This window comes from Podarcis muralis, chromosome 15 (genome assembly GCF_964188315.1).
Source record: "Podarcis muralis chromosome 15, rPodMur119.hap1.1, whole genome shotgun sequence".
NCBI lineage: Eukaryota > Metazoa > Chordata > Lepidosauria > Squamata > Lacertidae > Podarcis > Podarcis muralis.
Window position 1 is genome coordinate 16,332,785 of NC_135669.1, and position 15,230 is coordinate 16,348,014.

Consider the following 15,230-nt stretch of genomic DNA (forward strand, 5'->3'; position numbering starts at 1 on the left):
CAACCATGAGTGGGGTGGATGGATTTCCTGTCATATGATGAGACTGGGAAGCTGGTCAGGCAATGAAGGCAAGGTGTGCCAAAGCAGGCAGGGAGCTGTCCAGCCAAGGATTCAAGCTAGAGAAAGAAAAGGGTGTTGCAACAGCAAGGACAGGCGGCATGCGATAGTTATTATAGCTGCCCTCTAGATCTGGAGTTTGTTTCAGGTTTTTCCCCCCTTTGTCCTCCTGAGTAGGGCCCAGGGATGGTTGATCTCATTTTGCTAGATGTGTTGAACCATTTGCTCTGCCTTCAGTTCTGGTTCATCACTGTCTCTGCTGCTGGAGCAGGGGAGGAGGTGTCCAAGTGCCATTGGGTCTTCTGCCTTTAGATTCTCTGGGTGAGGTGTCCTTCAGCATGGCTGATGCGAGATGTTAATCAGGATATGCAGACCCTCCTTGGCCTGGGCTGGTGGAGTTTTTTCTCTTTAGCACATGGCAGCTGTAGGGGGTGCTAGTTCCTTATTTGTTAACTATCACAAGAGCAGAGGCCAGTTGTGGAAGGGTTTAGGTGAATGGGCTCACCAGCAGTATTGGTCTTGCAGGATTCCTGTGCTGTGCTCTTGAAAGCTGCATGACAGGTAGAGAAGTAACAAATGCAGAAGTTTCTATTACTCTGTCTGCATGCTGCAGATTGCTGCACCCGTTGCATGACTGTCTGTCACACAGACTGGGAAGGCAACAGAAGCTAGAACATTTTGATCTGTGGAACACCCTCCACAAATTCTGCCAGATGCCCAGCTTATTAGAATCATAGGGTTAGAAGGGACCATGAGGGTCATCTAGTCCACCCACAACGCAGAGATGAGTCTCATGCTTTACTCACTGAGCTATCCCAGGATGATGATGATGATTAATTCAATTTATATGCCACTCTTTATCCAAAGATCCAAGGGCAGTGTACAACATTAAGAAAACATTTTATGGAGCGTAAAAATAAAAACAAACAAAAAGCATAATAATAAATTAATCATAATAACAATGTCCCCCTCCCAAAGCTTTATCAGGTTTTAACTTGGCATAGACAATAAGCAGCCAATATCTGATTCTCTTATCATTTTAATGAAATGATAATTTAGCCACTGGTATGATGGTTTCCCTCTCTGATGCTTTTTCAGGGTGATAGCTGAATTGTGTTAACATGTTGTTGTTTTGTATTGCCTTCCTTGAATATTTTTGATGTTTACGTATTTTAAATTGCATTGTAAACACCTGGGAATAAATGTGTAAGCTTTTTAAGCACCGGCTCCGCACTCCTTTGCACACCTGTGGGATCCCTTATCCTTGCAGTCCCTGTTGAAGGAGGTTCCTGAGATGTGTTTGTGTCTGGACTCCAGGGGGAGTCTAGAAGTGTTAGGGTTCTGATAGAAGACTTAACATTATTCCTCCTTTGTTATTAGTCTTGGCTGCTTGTTGTCTATTTCAAGTGATGGAGCGCCACTGTGTATGTCATTTATATATAAGTTGTGTTCCTTGCTGTGGCTTTGGTATTCTTTTGTGGCTGCACAGTTAGCTGGGAACCTGGGGACAGGAAGTGGGGGCAGTTGTTTGGGGCTGTCAGAAGCCCCATGGCTGCAACCAGGAATCTTTGGATCTCTGAAGCTTTGGATTGGCCCCCAAATACCATTTAAAGACGCACACTCTCTTTATTTGTATTAACTAAGTCTTAACTGTTGACCTTTGTTTTTATTATTTATAGATTTTTAAAAAAATATTTAGGGTGGTTTTCTTTTATTTCCTACCTTTTAGCCACTTACACCAAAAAGTGATACATAAAGATTAGAAATCAGGAAACAGGGAAGAAGACTTATCCTTTGTGATGGAAGTTAATCCTTTAAGAGAGGAAAGTCTGCCAGGACTCTAGATGGATCTTGGGAGAATTATCATTTCTGCATAACTATTTGAATCATCTGAAAAAACTTAATTAGTGAAAGGTTTGCATGCTGTTATTATTAGCATTATAATTTATTACCCATCTTTATTGCAGCTATTAAAGCACAATGTTAAAAATAATTTAAAACAACTTAAAATTACAGAAATAATGCGTGTCCTAAAATGTACACCTCAGGTGTCAAAAGCCGGGATGAAGAGCCTCAGAAAATGGGGAAGTCTGAAGACAATAATGCCAAAAGATATGAGAAGGGTGAGGGAAAGCCCTTCCCAACTGACACTTTCTGCAGGAAGGGACAGCACCCAAACTGGAGTCATGACTTGTGGGGGCTATAAAGCAGTGCAGCCTACTTATTCCCCATCTCTTTTCCTTGGGCTGCCTGGCTTCTGCTCTAGCACAGACCCGTATCATAGCCCCAGCTTCTTAAGTAGATAGGAAGCAGGCTCCCTGTTGCAATGCTGCTGCTACTGCAAAGGCTGTTCTTTCTGGAGCTTCTCTGTCAGTTAGGTTCATTGCTGCTTCATCTAATATAGAAGGTGCTGCATTTTCCTCTTGGCTCCGGAAGGAGAAACAAAAAGCCAAGGTATGTTGAGGGAATGCTTTTACATTGAAACTGATAAATCCTCTAAGATCCTTGTCTCATGCACCTGTTTCTCTGGTAACTTGGACCGGCTTTCTTCAGCAAATCTATGGCCTGCTTAAACATGGAGTGCTTCTGGTCTGTCTGCAAAGCTCAGCTTGGGCCATGTTGTTTTTCTAAAGCTTCCCAAAGCCTTACAGACTTGCAATCTCTTTTTCCATTTCTAACTTAATTGGGGGGTCAGCATGATATATACTCAACCATTTTGTAATCCCATTGACTTTATTTTGCTGTTGGGTCACTCAGATAGGGTGGAGAGCCTTCTACAGTTGTCCTGTTTTAAAGCTTAAGGAACATAGCTAGATGGGTTCCACTTTTGTCTCAGTTGTAAGAAGACACAACAGTCCCTGGGAGTGATTTGAGTTTTCGGGGGGGGGGGGGAATCCTGTACAAATTACCCAGATTTGCATAAGGTGATTTGCATTAGGAAAAAAATCAGTTGGAATCAGAAAATTTTCTGATGCCATAGAGACTAATCAAATTCAGCATGTCTGTTTTACTTGTGTTTAGTAAGCAAAGCTAAAAATGTTGAAACTGTCAATCTTGCCTAATGTTTTGTTCACAGTTGGCATCTGTTCATTGTTAATAGTGAACTTATGAAACGGAAGAGTTTCTGTGGAAAAATAAAAGCACTGGGAATTTTTCCACCTTAAATCACTGGCTCCTGAGTCATCGTTCACTAGATTCCCACTGGAGATGCTTGTGGGTAGGGATGGAGGAATTGTCTCTTACAAGGGAAGGGAAGGGAAAGAAGGGAGACTCTTTTCAAGCCTGGTGACTTGAGTGGCTGCAGAAAAAGGCTTTGAGATCCAGGAGTGCAGCCTCCGTATACTCAGACCATGAAGCTCTTGACTAATTAAAAGAAAATTGCAGCTTCACCCAATCCACTGCTATGTTGGCTTCACCCAAGACAGGAATTATTATATAAGTCCCCTTGAAAGTGAAAGAATCTGTCACATCAGACAGAAGCTGATGAATCTCCATTTTCATATTTTGTAAAAGAGGGTGTTCGGCCCTCTAACCTACTGCTGAGTGAATGGCACATTAAACTGTTATATGCAGAGCTTAGCAGGGATGACTACTAGAATAAGAAACCAAAATGGCGAAATCTATAAAGAGGACTAGATGTTGTTTATGGAATATATGGGAAAGTACTATAAGTAAACAATTTACCTAGCAGGATGGGAAGATTTTCAGCAGAGTAAGAAATAATAAAGTATATAAAAGTTGTTGCGATAGACAAGGTGAACTGAAAAAACATGAGGAAAGGGGGATATAAGGAACCATGGAAGGAAAGGTTAGGTCAAGGAATGTTTTCTGGGTTGGGTTTTTTTGGAGGGGTTGTTTTGTTTTGTTTTTGGTCTATTGTCTATTTCTCACCAGCTGATCAGATAGAAGGGAACTGACATGTTTGTGATGTTTTCATACACACACCACCACGGGCAGTGAGATAGTGCCATGGGGAAGCTGCTTCCCACACAGCTTGGTATAAATAAGAAGGGGGCACCTCTGGTGCACTTGTAATATACAAGCTTAAGAGAATGAGTCTTTCCAAAAGGATCTCTGTGAGATAAGGTCATAGTATTTAACAACCTACACCAATGAAATCATGCAAAAAATATATAATGGGGTTGTCTATTACAGAGCTTAGGTGTGGGATGCTTAATGGTAAAGAAGAAAAATATCAAACTTTCACTTTGGGATCATTTTGTACCCAGTAGAATAAGAAGACTTATGCATAAAAATGATTATGTTCAAGCTGGTTGACAAGGCTCTCGAGGAAAGATTTCTATATGGTCTGGCCAAATGCTATATCATAATTTATATAAGTTTAAATATCTGCCCTTACATTGCATTCTTCCATTGTTCAAACACCTATCTATCCCATTCTTAATTTAGAAAGCTGCAACTAGACTCAAGGTTCTGCTTCTTGGTGGCTGGCGATCAAAACAGAAAAGAGTTCAGTGGCTGAGCATGGAACAGTACCGCAGGCCAGAAATTCAGTGAGATGTGGTTGTGATCCAGAATTGGTTGCTTGGGGGGATTAAGATGAGTTGCTGAAATATGAAGGCACAAAGTGTTGTTGAAGTGTTTTGAGACAGAGCTGAGGACTGGGATACCCAGATTCCATCCCTAGGTAGTCTGGAATTGCTTTGCCTTTCTGCCTCCCTCTCTTCCTTAAGTTGGACTCACAACAGCAGGAAATCATTGCAAAGAGTGGCTGGAGGATTTACAGCCTTTGATCTATTTGAACTGCCTCCCTTGAAGCTGGTTAGAGCCCAGCTTTGGCTTTCCAGCTGTTAGTCAAGGCTGCTGTTCCTTTCAGGATGCCTGGGACTGATGTGCTTGCTTTCTAGGAAGGGGGAAATGGAAGAATTGAAGCTTTGGTCACATGCCCAAACTTCTCTCCCTGCTTGCTTGTCCATGGATCTTTCTCCCAGCTTAGTAGCTACAAAGGCTACCCTTGTGCTTTGCAGAGCAGTCTCTGTTGATATTAAGCAGCTGTAATTTTCGGCCAGCTCTGTAGAGGAAGCCTCAGTCCTTCCTCAGCCGAACATTGTTTACTTCTTGCAGGGAGCCCCACGTGTCCAAGGGGAGTGGCTGGCAGAGGAGATATGACGAAGCTGCTGCTCTTTGCAGTGCTGTGTGCAAAACCAGGGCCTGTGAGTGATGCGCTTTCACCACAGCAATTCTCTTTACGCAGCTCTGCTTGATTCAGCTCAGATGCAGAGGCTGCAGCTGAATTTATCTTTCATGAAATATTCTGCTTTAGAGAAATCTGCAGGCATGTTGCTTGCTTTTCTGTACACATCCTACCCCTCCCTCCTGCCAATGCTAGTAAGAGAATTTGCTGCTTGACGTAATGCTGAAAAACAAGCCACCTCTTTGCAGTCCAGTGTTGTGAATGTTGAAGAAAGGCAGCCAAAAAGCAGCTGTTCCTCAAGTTGCTTTTCTAGAACTGACTTCCAGCAGATGACTCTCATCTTGAATCAGCTGTTCCTAGCTATGGCCTGTAGCACAGCTCTTCCCAGAATTAATGTTTCTTCCTATATCAAGTACACCTGTGTGTGTGTGTGTGTGTGTGTGTGTGTGTGTGTGTGTGGTATGTTTGTGCACATACCCTTAGGTGGCAATGGAATGATCTGCATTCCCTGGGAAGAACAGATTGCAAGGGTGACCTGCTATAGTTAAACATGGAGAACTGGAAGCAACACCTGTAATTCTGGGCAAAGCCAGGGTACTCTATTTACCCCAAAAAAGTATGCTGAAGGGGTGCACACACAAAAATGAAGGCTGGTCCTCTGGATGACCTTGAGTTAAGTGATCACCATAAGCCTCCAGACTTGATAGCTGTAAAGAGCTTGGAATACAGTGGTACCTCGGGTTAAGTACTTCATTCGTTCCGGAGGTCCGTTCTTAACCTGAAACTGTTCTTAACCTGAAGCACCACTTTAGCTAATGGGGCCTCCCGCTGCCACCACGCCACCGGAGCACGATTTCTGTTCTCATCCTGAAGCAAAGTTCTTAACCCAAGGTACTATTTCTGGGTTAGCGGAGTCTGTAACCTGAAGCGTATGTAACCTGAGGTATCACTGTATGAGTCAAAGGCTGCCACAGGTGCCTCCTCTCTTTCTTTCATTGGGGGTGTAGTTCCAGCCCTCCTCCTGCCAGACCTAGCAGGCAGGAATGGCACTTCCAGTTTAGGCTATCCGGGTCCTGCTGCCATAGTGGCTTCTTTCTGCTTGAGGTAGAGGGGACTTTACCCTGTGCATGGTGTTCTGCTTGGAATGGTTGCCAGCGGTGAACTCTTCCCATCCAGTTTGAATCCTGCAGTTGATTCTTCCATCAAGGTTTATGGGGCAAATAAAATGCCTGCAACTGGGAACACACATGAGCAGAGCCAGCAAGGTTTGTCAGCCGCCTCATTTGTCCCAAAGCACACCTCTTTCCATTCAGCTAATTGAACAGTTGCCACTTCCTGCTTAGGGAGCTACACTTGGGGAAAGGAGGATCCTTGTCGCAGTTGGTACAGGGATTTCCCTGCTATGCTGACCTTGGGTGGCCTGTCTCATTTTTGGCAGATGGCAGAAGGATATGCTGTGTTCCCCCAAAGGACCCTGCCCGGCACAGTGTCAGGCATTTTGGAAATAAACAATAGACTGATGTTGCTACTCAAGATGCTGGCAGTTATCAGTGTTTAATGTCACAGGCAAGTAGAGGAGTTCCCCCAGCCCTGAAATATGGGAGAACTAGCACCTGCAGGATGGGATGGCTGGTGTCCTTTTAGCTTCAGGTTAAGGCCACAAGAATTGGATCTAGTCTGGCATAATAGTAACTGGCAGTCATTTAGATGCTCCTGGGAACCCACATGCAAGGAGCAGCTCCACCCCCCTCCCTCTTGATTGTTTCTCAGCATCTGGCATCCAGGGACACAGAGGTTCTATTTTAGCCATCCTGACTAGTAGCTGTTGATAAGCCTTCCCTCCTCAATGAGTTTGTATGATCCTGTTTAGGATGTGGCCAACACCATACCTTGTGGCTGTGAGTTTGATCATTTAGTTCTGTGCTGGTGAGCATAAGTGGTTACTGTAGAAGAGGAGTGTGGCTGCCATGTGGTCCATCCAGCAGAAGTGGCCATAGACCGGTGATCGTCAGATAGCCTTTCCAGAGAGGGCAGCCTCAGTGTGGTGCTTTTCAGTTTCATTCATGCGTTTTCATGTCCTGCCCTTCAGTCCTAGATTTTATCCAGCATTTCCCTTGTGGTTTGTAAGACACAGTTTCATTATCATATATAGCTGAGTGCGCATTAAGAACACAAAAAGAGCCCTGCAGCTGGATCAGACCAAAGGCTCATCTAGAACATCAATTCTCACAGGGGCCAACTAGATTCTTATGCGAAGTCCATCAGGAAGCAGGACATAAGCACAGCAGCAGCACTCTCTTCACTCTCTTCAGCTGCCCAGACACTAGTATTCAAAAGTATGCTGATTCCTATACTGGAAGTAGTCTACAGCCATCATGACTAGTAGCCACTGATAGCCTTACATTGGTGGTACTCTAGCACACACCCCGTGGGGCTTGTTACTACTTATTTTCATCCTCCACTTACCTGGGACCAAGCAATCAGCATTGCTGTAGATCTTTCTAGTCTATTAAACTGCCTCTCTCTCTCTTTTGCAGGATGAGCAGTTCATAGGCTTTGGCTCAGATGATGAGGCCAAAGGACAAAGTCCCACCAAATCTCCCACAGGTATGTTCAGATTGCTACTATCTTGTCAGGTTCATGGGAGTTTTTTCTTAAAACGGTCTACATGGGCCTGGTCTGAAGACTGCACTAGTGCCGCAAACCGTTGAGGTAACACATGTTATCTCTCTGCACCTTATCTGTAGGGATGTGACTAAGCTCTGCCAAAGGGATGGGGGGGGGCCTTTGGCTTGCAAGGATTGATGGGTTGAGTACTTAAATAGGCGTCAAATCGAGTGCATATTGTATAATACCTCTCATTTGTCTTTAACATGAGCAATGTTTTAAAAGTAAACAATGCAACAGTACATAGTGGGCTTTCAATTTGGTTTATCCTGAATACTATCCTTAGTCTACATTTTTGGAAAGAAACAAGTGGAACTGACCAACTAATCTCCAGAGCTACTAGCTTTCATGGTGGGGAAAACTTACAGTACTTTAACAGTCAACTGGAGAGAAATCCTTTTCCTGTAGCAGAAGCTATTGGTTCCAGCAGTTAACAAGCATTATATATGAACTTTTGTTTTCTTTGTTTTCAATAGCCTGTTTGCATACCGTGTGACTTTGAAACGCACACACTTATTCCCATCTTGCAGAGAAGTTGAATGTGCACTTTCTTTCCCCTTCCTTCACTTTACCTGCAGCCTCAGTCAAGCCTAGCGCACGCAAACCTCGTGGGAGACCCCGAAACAGCTCAGACCGAAGTTCAGTTGTGCTCTCAGAGTCCTCACCTGTGTATTCACCTTCAAGCAAACCAGAACCCATCTCCATGGAAAAATTAAAGAGGAAAGAATTGAAAAGTGCAGAAAAGCGACGAGGGAGGCCTCCTGCACTTAGCAGTGTGAAGTTCAAGATCACCCGCAAAGAGGTCATTCCAGATGCTCAGAAAGGAGGCAAGGAGGAAAAAGAGACTCTAAAGAAAATAAAGCGAGCACCTTCCACTACATTTCAGCATGCTGCAAAAATTAAGAAACTAAGAGCAGGAAAACTCTCTCCACTGAAGTCTAAATTCAAATCTGGAAAGCTCCAGATTGGAAGAAAAGGGGTTCAGATTGTACGCAGGAGAGGAAGGCCACCATCTTCTGATCGCTTGAAGACCACACCAGCTCTAGTTGTGAGTTCTCCGTTAGAGAAGGCCCAGAAGGTGCGAAAGGAGAAAGATGGAGTCTCGCCCCTGTCCAAGGATGAGAAGCCAGCTGTGAGGCAGAGCCCCCGCAGGCCTGTGAGGATCATCCCTTCCTCCAAGAGGACGGATGCCACGATTGCCAAGCAACTCTTGCAGAGGGCTAAAAAGGGGGCCCAGAAGAAGATCGAGAAAGAAGCAGCAAAGCTTCAAGGCCGGAAGGGGAGGACGCAGCTCAAAAACATCCGGCAGTTCATCATGCCAGTGGTGAGTGCGATCTCTTCGCGGATCATTAAAACTCCCAAGCGCTTCATTGAAGATGAAGACTATGATCCACCAATCAAAATAGCCCGTCCGGAATCCACACCAAATAGCCGCTTCAGTGCTCCCTCTTGTGGGTCCAGTGAGAAGTCCAGCGGCGCCTCTCAGCACTCCTCTCAGGTGTCTTCAGATTCCTCACGGTCCAGCAGCCCCAGTGTTGACACGTCCACAGATTCTCAGGCCTCAGAAGAGATGCAGGCCTTATCTGAAGAACGCAGCAATACTCCAGAAGTTCACCCTCCGTTGCCCACATCCCCTTCCCCTGATAACGAGAGTGGCGAGAGGAGGAGGAGGAGGTTTTCTATGGCAGAGAGAAATTTTGTGCCCAAAGCAGCTAAAAAACTGCCCAGCCTCCAAAGTGTGTCCCAGCAGCAGCAGCAGTCATCGTCTTCCTCTCCTCCTCCACCGCTTCTCACCCCGCCGCCACCACTCCAGCCAGCTGCCGGCATTTCAGACCATGCCCCTTGGCTTATGCCCCCCACCATCCCTTTGGCATCACCCTTTCTGCCCTCCTCAGCTGCTCCCATGCAAGAAAAGCGGAAGTCGATTCTTCGAGAGCCAACATTCCGTTGGACCTCTCTAAAGCACTCTCGGTCCGAACCCCAGTACTTTTCCTCAGCCAAGTATGCCAAAGAAGGTCTCATCCGCAAGCCCATCTTTGATAACTTCAGGCCTCCTCCGCTGACCCCTGAGGATGTTGGCTTTGCCTCTGGTTTTTCAACGCCTGGAGCTGCAGCTCCAGCCCGCTTGTTTTCTCCTCTTCACTCTGGAACAAGATTCGACCTACACAAAAGGAGCCCCTTGCTACGAGCTCCAAGGTTCACCCCAAGTGAGGCCCACTCACGCATCTTTGAGTCTGTAACTTTGCCTTCTTCTGTTGGTCGATCGGCAGCAGGAAGCACTGCAGCAGCATCCTCTTCGAAGAAGCGGAAGAAGAGAGGGTTCAGCCCAATTCGATCAGAACCCAGATCTCCTTCGCACTCCATGAGGACGAGAAGTGGAAGACTAAGCACCTCTGACCTGTCCACTCTCACTCCATCCTCATCAGTTTCTTCCTCGCTGACAAGCATTCCTGTGGGTTCCCTTACCACCAGTGCCTTAAACTCCACTTTTACTTTTCCTTCCCATTCTCTCTCCCATCCTGGGGAGTCGGCAGAGAAAAGCCAGAGACCGAGGAAGCAGGCAAGCATTCCGGCTGAGCCTTTCTCATCCGGGAGCCCCACTCCCCTCTTTCCATGGTTCACACCAAGTCCCCAGACGGAGAGGGGCAAGAACAGAGACAAAGCCTCCAGTGAGGAACCATCCAAAGATAAAGAAAGTGACAAAGGTCTTGAGAAGGAGAAGAGCAGAGAGAGGGATAGAGAGAGGGAGAAAGAGAATAAGCGGGAGTCCAGGAAAGAGAAAAGGAAAAAGGCTCCAGAGATTCAGAGCAGCTCAGCTTTGTTCCCACTGACTCGAGTTTCCAAAGGAAAAGTTGTCCGTGAAGATGTAGCCATTTCCTCTTCTGCCAAAAAAACTGCAGGCCGGAAGAAATCGGCGGCTGCTGATCCAGCAGCAGATGTGCCTGCTGTGGTTCTTGTAGACTCAGCAGCAGCCATCATCAAGACCAAACTGCCCAAGAAAGGCCGAGGGGGGTTAGAGAAATCCAGTCTGGAACTTGGATTGGCTGCTCCTTCCATGGAAAAGGAAGAATCCCTGCGTCTCCCAGCTGCTGCTTCAGTCAACATTGTGAAACATTCCTCCATCAGCTCAGTGCTGGCTCATGCAGACAAACTTCCAATGACTGACAAGAGGGTGGCCAGCCTCCTCAAGAAAGCAAAAGCCCAGCTGTATAAGATTGAGAAGAGCAAGTCCCTGAAGCAGGTGGATCAGCCAAAAGGACAGGTATTTACCCCCAAAGTAGTGGTTTGAAAAAGAGGTAGCACATGAAGGGAAATAACTATGACAATAGAAGGCCATGCAGTGCCTGGCTGGCACCGTGAGGGGGAGGCCAAAGCTCTTGACATAAGTGGCCTGAGTAGGTGCAGCGTCTCAGATTTCTAGGTCCCTGTAAGCAAACCAGAGCGTGACCTCAGATCATCATTTAGCTGCCTCTGCTTTGGAGTCACAGTTCCCACTGAGGTGTCTTTTTGAAGCTTCCTGTTGCCTTGATCTCATGTCTTGCCCATCCCAAGGGAAAGCAATGGCTCCTTCCTTTTTGAATTACTGGTGAGAGGTTTCTCACTGCAGCCTTTTACCTTCATGCTGTATTGTTTTTAACACTTGATTGGGAGCCGCCCAGAGTGGCTGGGGAAACTCAGCCAGATGGGCAGGGTATAAATAAATTATTATTATTATTATTATTATTATTATTAATGCTTCCACTTACCTTTTGCCAAAGACAATCTCAACCCACCCTGGCCAGACATATACACACACACACAAACAAATACACAACAGCCGAGGGATGCATGGCAGTTACCAGATGTCTCACCAAAGCTGTTGCACTTTTCTAACAGGTGTAGGATTTGGTGGGCTTCTGGTCACGCATGAGGTGCATAACTAGCTGTTTGATGCATTTTGTGTAAGTAGTGGCAGGAATTGTTCCTTTCTTTGCAAGTCTTAGCCTTAGTTAAGTATTTTTACACTTAAAAGTTTACTGTTCATTAGGGGGGGGGACTACTTCTGATTTCTGCTGTGTCCTCCATTTGAAAACACATTTAGAGAAGGTTCAGAGATCTTTAACCTTCTGCTGGACAAACTGCTTTTACTTTTGAACTTGAATCACTCCCTGTGGGATGGTTGATTGTGTCTTAACAGCCTTTTCCTGTGTTCTTGCCCTGCTTGGAATTTAGGGTCAAGAGAGTGATTCTTCAGAGACCTCCGTGCGAGGGCCACGCATAAAGCATGTTTGCAGAAGGGCAGCTGTAGCACTAGGCCGCAAGCGAGCCGTCTTTCCAGATGACATGCCCACTCTGAGTGCCTTACCATGGGAAGAACGAGAGAAGATACTGTCTTCCATGGGGAACGATGGTAAGTGTCTGAATTTATGCTGCAGGGTGCTGTTTTCTCCAAGGGTGCATCGGTGGCAGGGGAAGGTATGCGAGGCTGTAGGATGAAGGAGTTGTGTTTCTAGGAAATCTGGATGGGCCCCGCTGTGAAGCTGTTCTGAGAAACCAGCGATGGCCAGCAAAGTCAGTTCTGTTGAGGACTCACTTCTCCTTTATTGATTGCTGAATTAATAGCTGGTCTTTCATTTCACAGACAAGTCCTCAGTTGCAGGTTCAGAAGATGCCGAGCCCCTTGCACCTCCCATCAAACCTATCAAGCCAGTTACCAGAAACAAGGCCCCCCAGGAGCCCCCTGTGAAGAAAGGCCGGCGGTCAAGGCGCTGTGGGCAGTGCCCAGGCTGCCAGGTCCCAGAGGACTGTGGTGTCTGCACAAATTGCCTGGATAAGCCAAAGTTTGGTGGGCGGAACATCAAGAAGCAGTGCTGCAAGTAAGTGTGTGGGTGTGATGCCCACCCCTGCCCTCCCGTTGCTCTGGGAATAAGGCCCTCTGTTGTTGGTTTATGGTGCTTCTACCCTGTTTCCTATAAAATATTTAGCCAGAGGAAGATCCTTTCACTTGCATCAAAGAAGAGCTAAGGAGCAGAAGACTAGTGACTTTGTCATCCTCTGAGCTTGGCTGCTGCCTTTCCTTCCTCTTGCAGTTTAAAGTGGCAGTTGGGGGCTCTCAAGAGAGTGGCAGGGAAATTGGGTGGGGCAGTGGAGAGATCTACCTCCTCTTTTCTTCAGCCTTTTCAGATTTTGGATTTACCCTGCTGTGTATTCTGCTGAACGTGAAAACTAAAGTGTAGTGTGGAGAGTTGATCCCTTGGGTCAATATGTGCCACAGCATGCTTCCTCTGAGCAGCCTTCCTCACAGTGGCTTGGCCAAACCTCAGGGCAAGGTTTCAGATCTTAAACAAAGAGGGAGAACAGTTATCTTCTTCGCATCTTGAAAGTAAGGCTTTTTGAAGATGCTTCAAAAGTAGTTGCTTTTCGGCATAGCAGAAAGGCTGACATAGCAGAGCTGGTGCTGCTGGGGCGATCTTTCTCATCCTTTTAGCCAGATTGGTCTGCCATTGATCTCGAACTTAGGCATGGCTCCAAAGCAGATATCTTTCCACTTGAGATGCAGCAGCCTGCAACATGCCTGGGAATCCAAAGGCTTGTTTGTGACGGGTGATGCATTCTTGCCATCTCCTTCCTTTATTCCCCCCTAGGATGAGGAAGTGTCAGAATTTGCAGTGGATGCCATCAAAAGCCTATCTCCAGAAGCAAGCCAAAGGTAGGTGCCTTTTTTCCTTATTTCTATTGCGATGGGGAGAGAAAGGCATAGTTAACAGCTGCAGAGTCTTTGCTTCAGCCTCAGCCTCAGCTCCATCTAGGCAGTGTGGGCAGGCTGGCGTATACTCCTCAGGCACCACCCTCCCCTCTGGCCGTCGGTCACTTGGGGGAGGCCAGTGCCATAGGCTGCGCTATCGGTCATTGCATCTGAGGTGCTGCTTTTGCTTTACAGCTGTGAAAAAGAAAGAGAAGAAATCCAAGTCCAGTGAAAAGAAAGAGATCCATGCTGGGAAGAGCCAGCCAGAGGCTGGACAGAAAGCAGCTGCTCCTCAGCTCACCTTGGCGAAAGAGGATCATGCCTCCAAAAGGGGCAGTGAACCTGCCCGGAAGCTGAGTGAGGAGAAGAGTGAGGAGGGCCCACCACCACTGACTCCGCCTCCCCCAGACACCAAGCAGGCCCCTCCCCCTGCAGCCCGGAAGGCTGGCAAGCAGCAGGCACCGCCCCCCACGCAGGTGCCTCCCACCCCACCGCCTAGTACAGGCCCCCCAAAAAAGGAAGCCCCCAAAACCATCCCTGCGGAGCCCAAGAAGAAGGCAGCTCCACCACCAGAAGTGGGTAGGTATTCAATTGCAGCAAGGGTAGTTGTTAGCTGCCTCTGCAAAGTCAAGCAGCCCACCTCTGGACTCCATGGAAGAGATGTGACCACATCTGCTGTACTAATTGGGCTCTTAAGTGGGTCAGGAAAGAGCAGCCTTGGACACACCTGGGCAGGTTAGCAAGTGTGTGGCGAGCTGCAGGAAATCCTATAGTGCCCACTCCTCCCTAACAAATTGGAATTGCTAGTTCACTGTGTTTTGTTTTCAGCTTTCCACAACAGCGTCTTAAGAAGTTGCTGTTGTCTCCTTAAGTCCCCAAATTCTGTTTGACTGCTAGAAGCAACTCTTGGCTTTTAACAAACTGCATTTGTACTTTTCCTAGGGATCGAGCAAAGCAGACAGAAGAAAATAACTCCTCGTCCAAGCTTACCAGTGAAACAGAAGCCAAAAGAAAAGGTAACCTGCAAGTTGCTCTATGTCTCCAGTGAATAGAAAGAGCTTTCTTCATAGTTGGTTCCTTGCATGTAGCTCTCCTGGCTTTTAGAGAGCCCATGAAGACAGCACAAGTTGAGGATGCCCTTTGGTACAAGTTCTGACCCTGTGATGGCATCACCTACAGATGGGCTGCTTTTACAGTGGCTCTAGGCTCTTAGGGGTCCTTTTGCTTGACTCTTCAAAGTTCAGGTTGGTGTGCAGATGATGATGTTTCTCACTATGGTTTTTTCCCCTCTCCGCCCCCCCCCCGCCGCCGCCGCCGCCAATAGTTTGTGCATGGAATGGCCTTTCCCCCCAGAAAAGACAAGGCCATGCACCTTTTAACACTAATAGATTTCAGTTCATGTTTGGGGATGGATACCTACTGGATTGAGTTTGCTTTCAAAATAAGACAGACCAATTCAAAATTTCAGATTTTGCTTTCCAGTTTCTGAAACCCCTGCTGCTCTTTGCTTTTCAAAATGTGAAAGAAGAGAGTCCTCCTTAGATTCCAGCCCATAACTAACTGCATATATATTGAATGTTGGTTTTCCTTCTGCTGCTTGAGCAAAGAAAATGCCATTTTTTTGCC

At 46.6% G+C, this 15,230-nt stretch overlaps 1 protein-coding gene across 2 annotated transcripts in view; it reads left to right on the top strand.

The window, feature by feature from the left end:
- The window catches only part of KMT2A (lysine methyltransferase 2A), a 46,945-nt gene that overhangs the window by 6,122 nt on the left and 25,593 nt on the right, over positions 1 to 15,230 (top strand). For both annotated transcript variants that reach the window (XM_028708595.2, XM_028708596.2), the window contains exons 2-8: positions 7,750 to 7,819; positions 8,458 to 11,141; positions 12,092 to 12,269; positions 12,501 to 12,735; positions 13,504 to 13,568; positions 13,800 to 14,183; positions 14,547 to 14,620. In XM_028708595.2, coding sequence (XP_028564428.2) covers positions 7,750 to 7,819; positions 8,458 to 11,141; positions 12,092 to 12,269; positions 12,501 to 12,735; positions 13,504 to 13,568; positions 13,800 to 14,183; positions 14,547 to 14,620 — 3,690 coding nt within the window. The remainder of the gene's footprint in view (positions 1 to 7,749; positions 7,820 to 8,457; positions 11,142 to 12,091; positions 12,270 to 12,500; positions 12,736 to 13,503; positions 13,569 to 13,799; positions 14,184 to 14,546; positions 14,621 to 15,230) is intronic.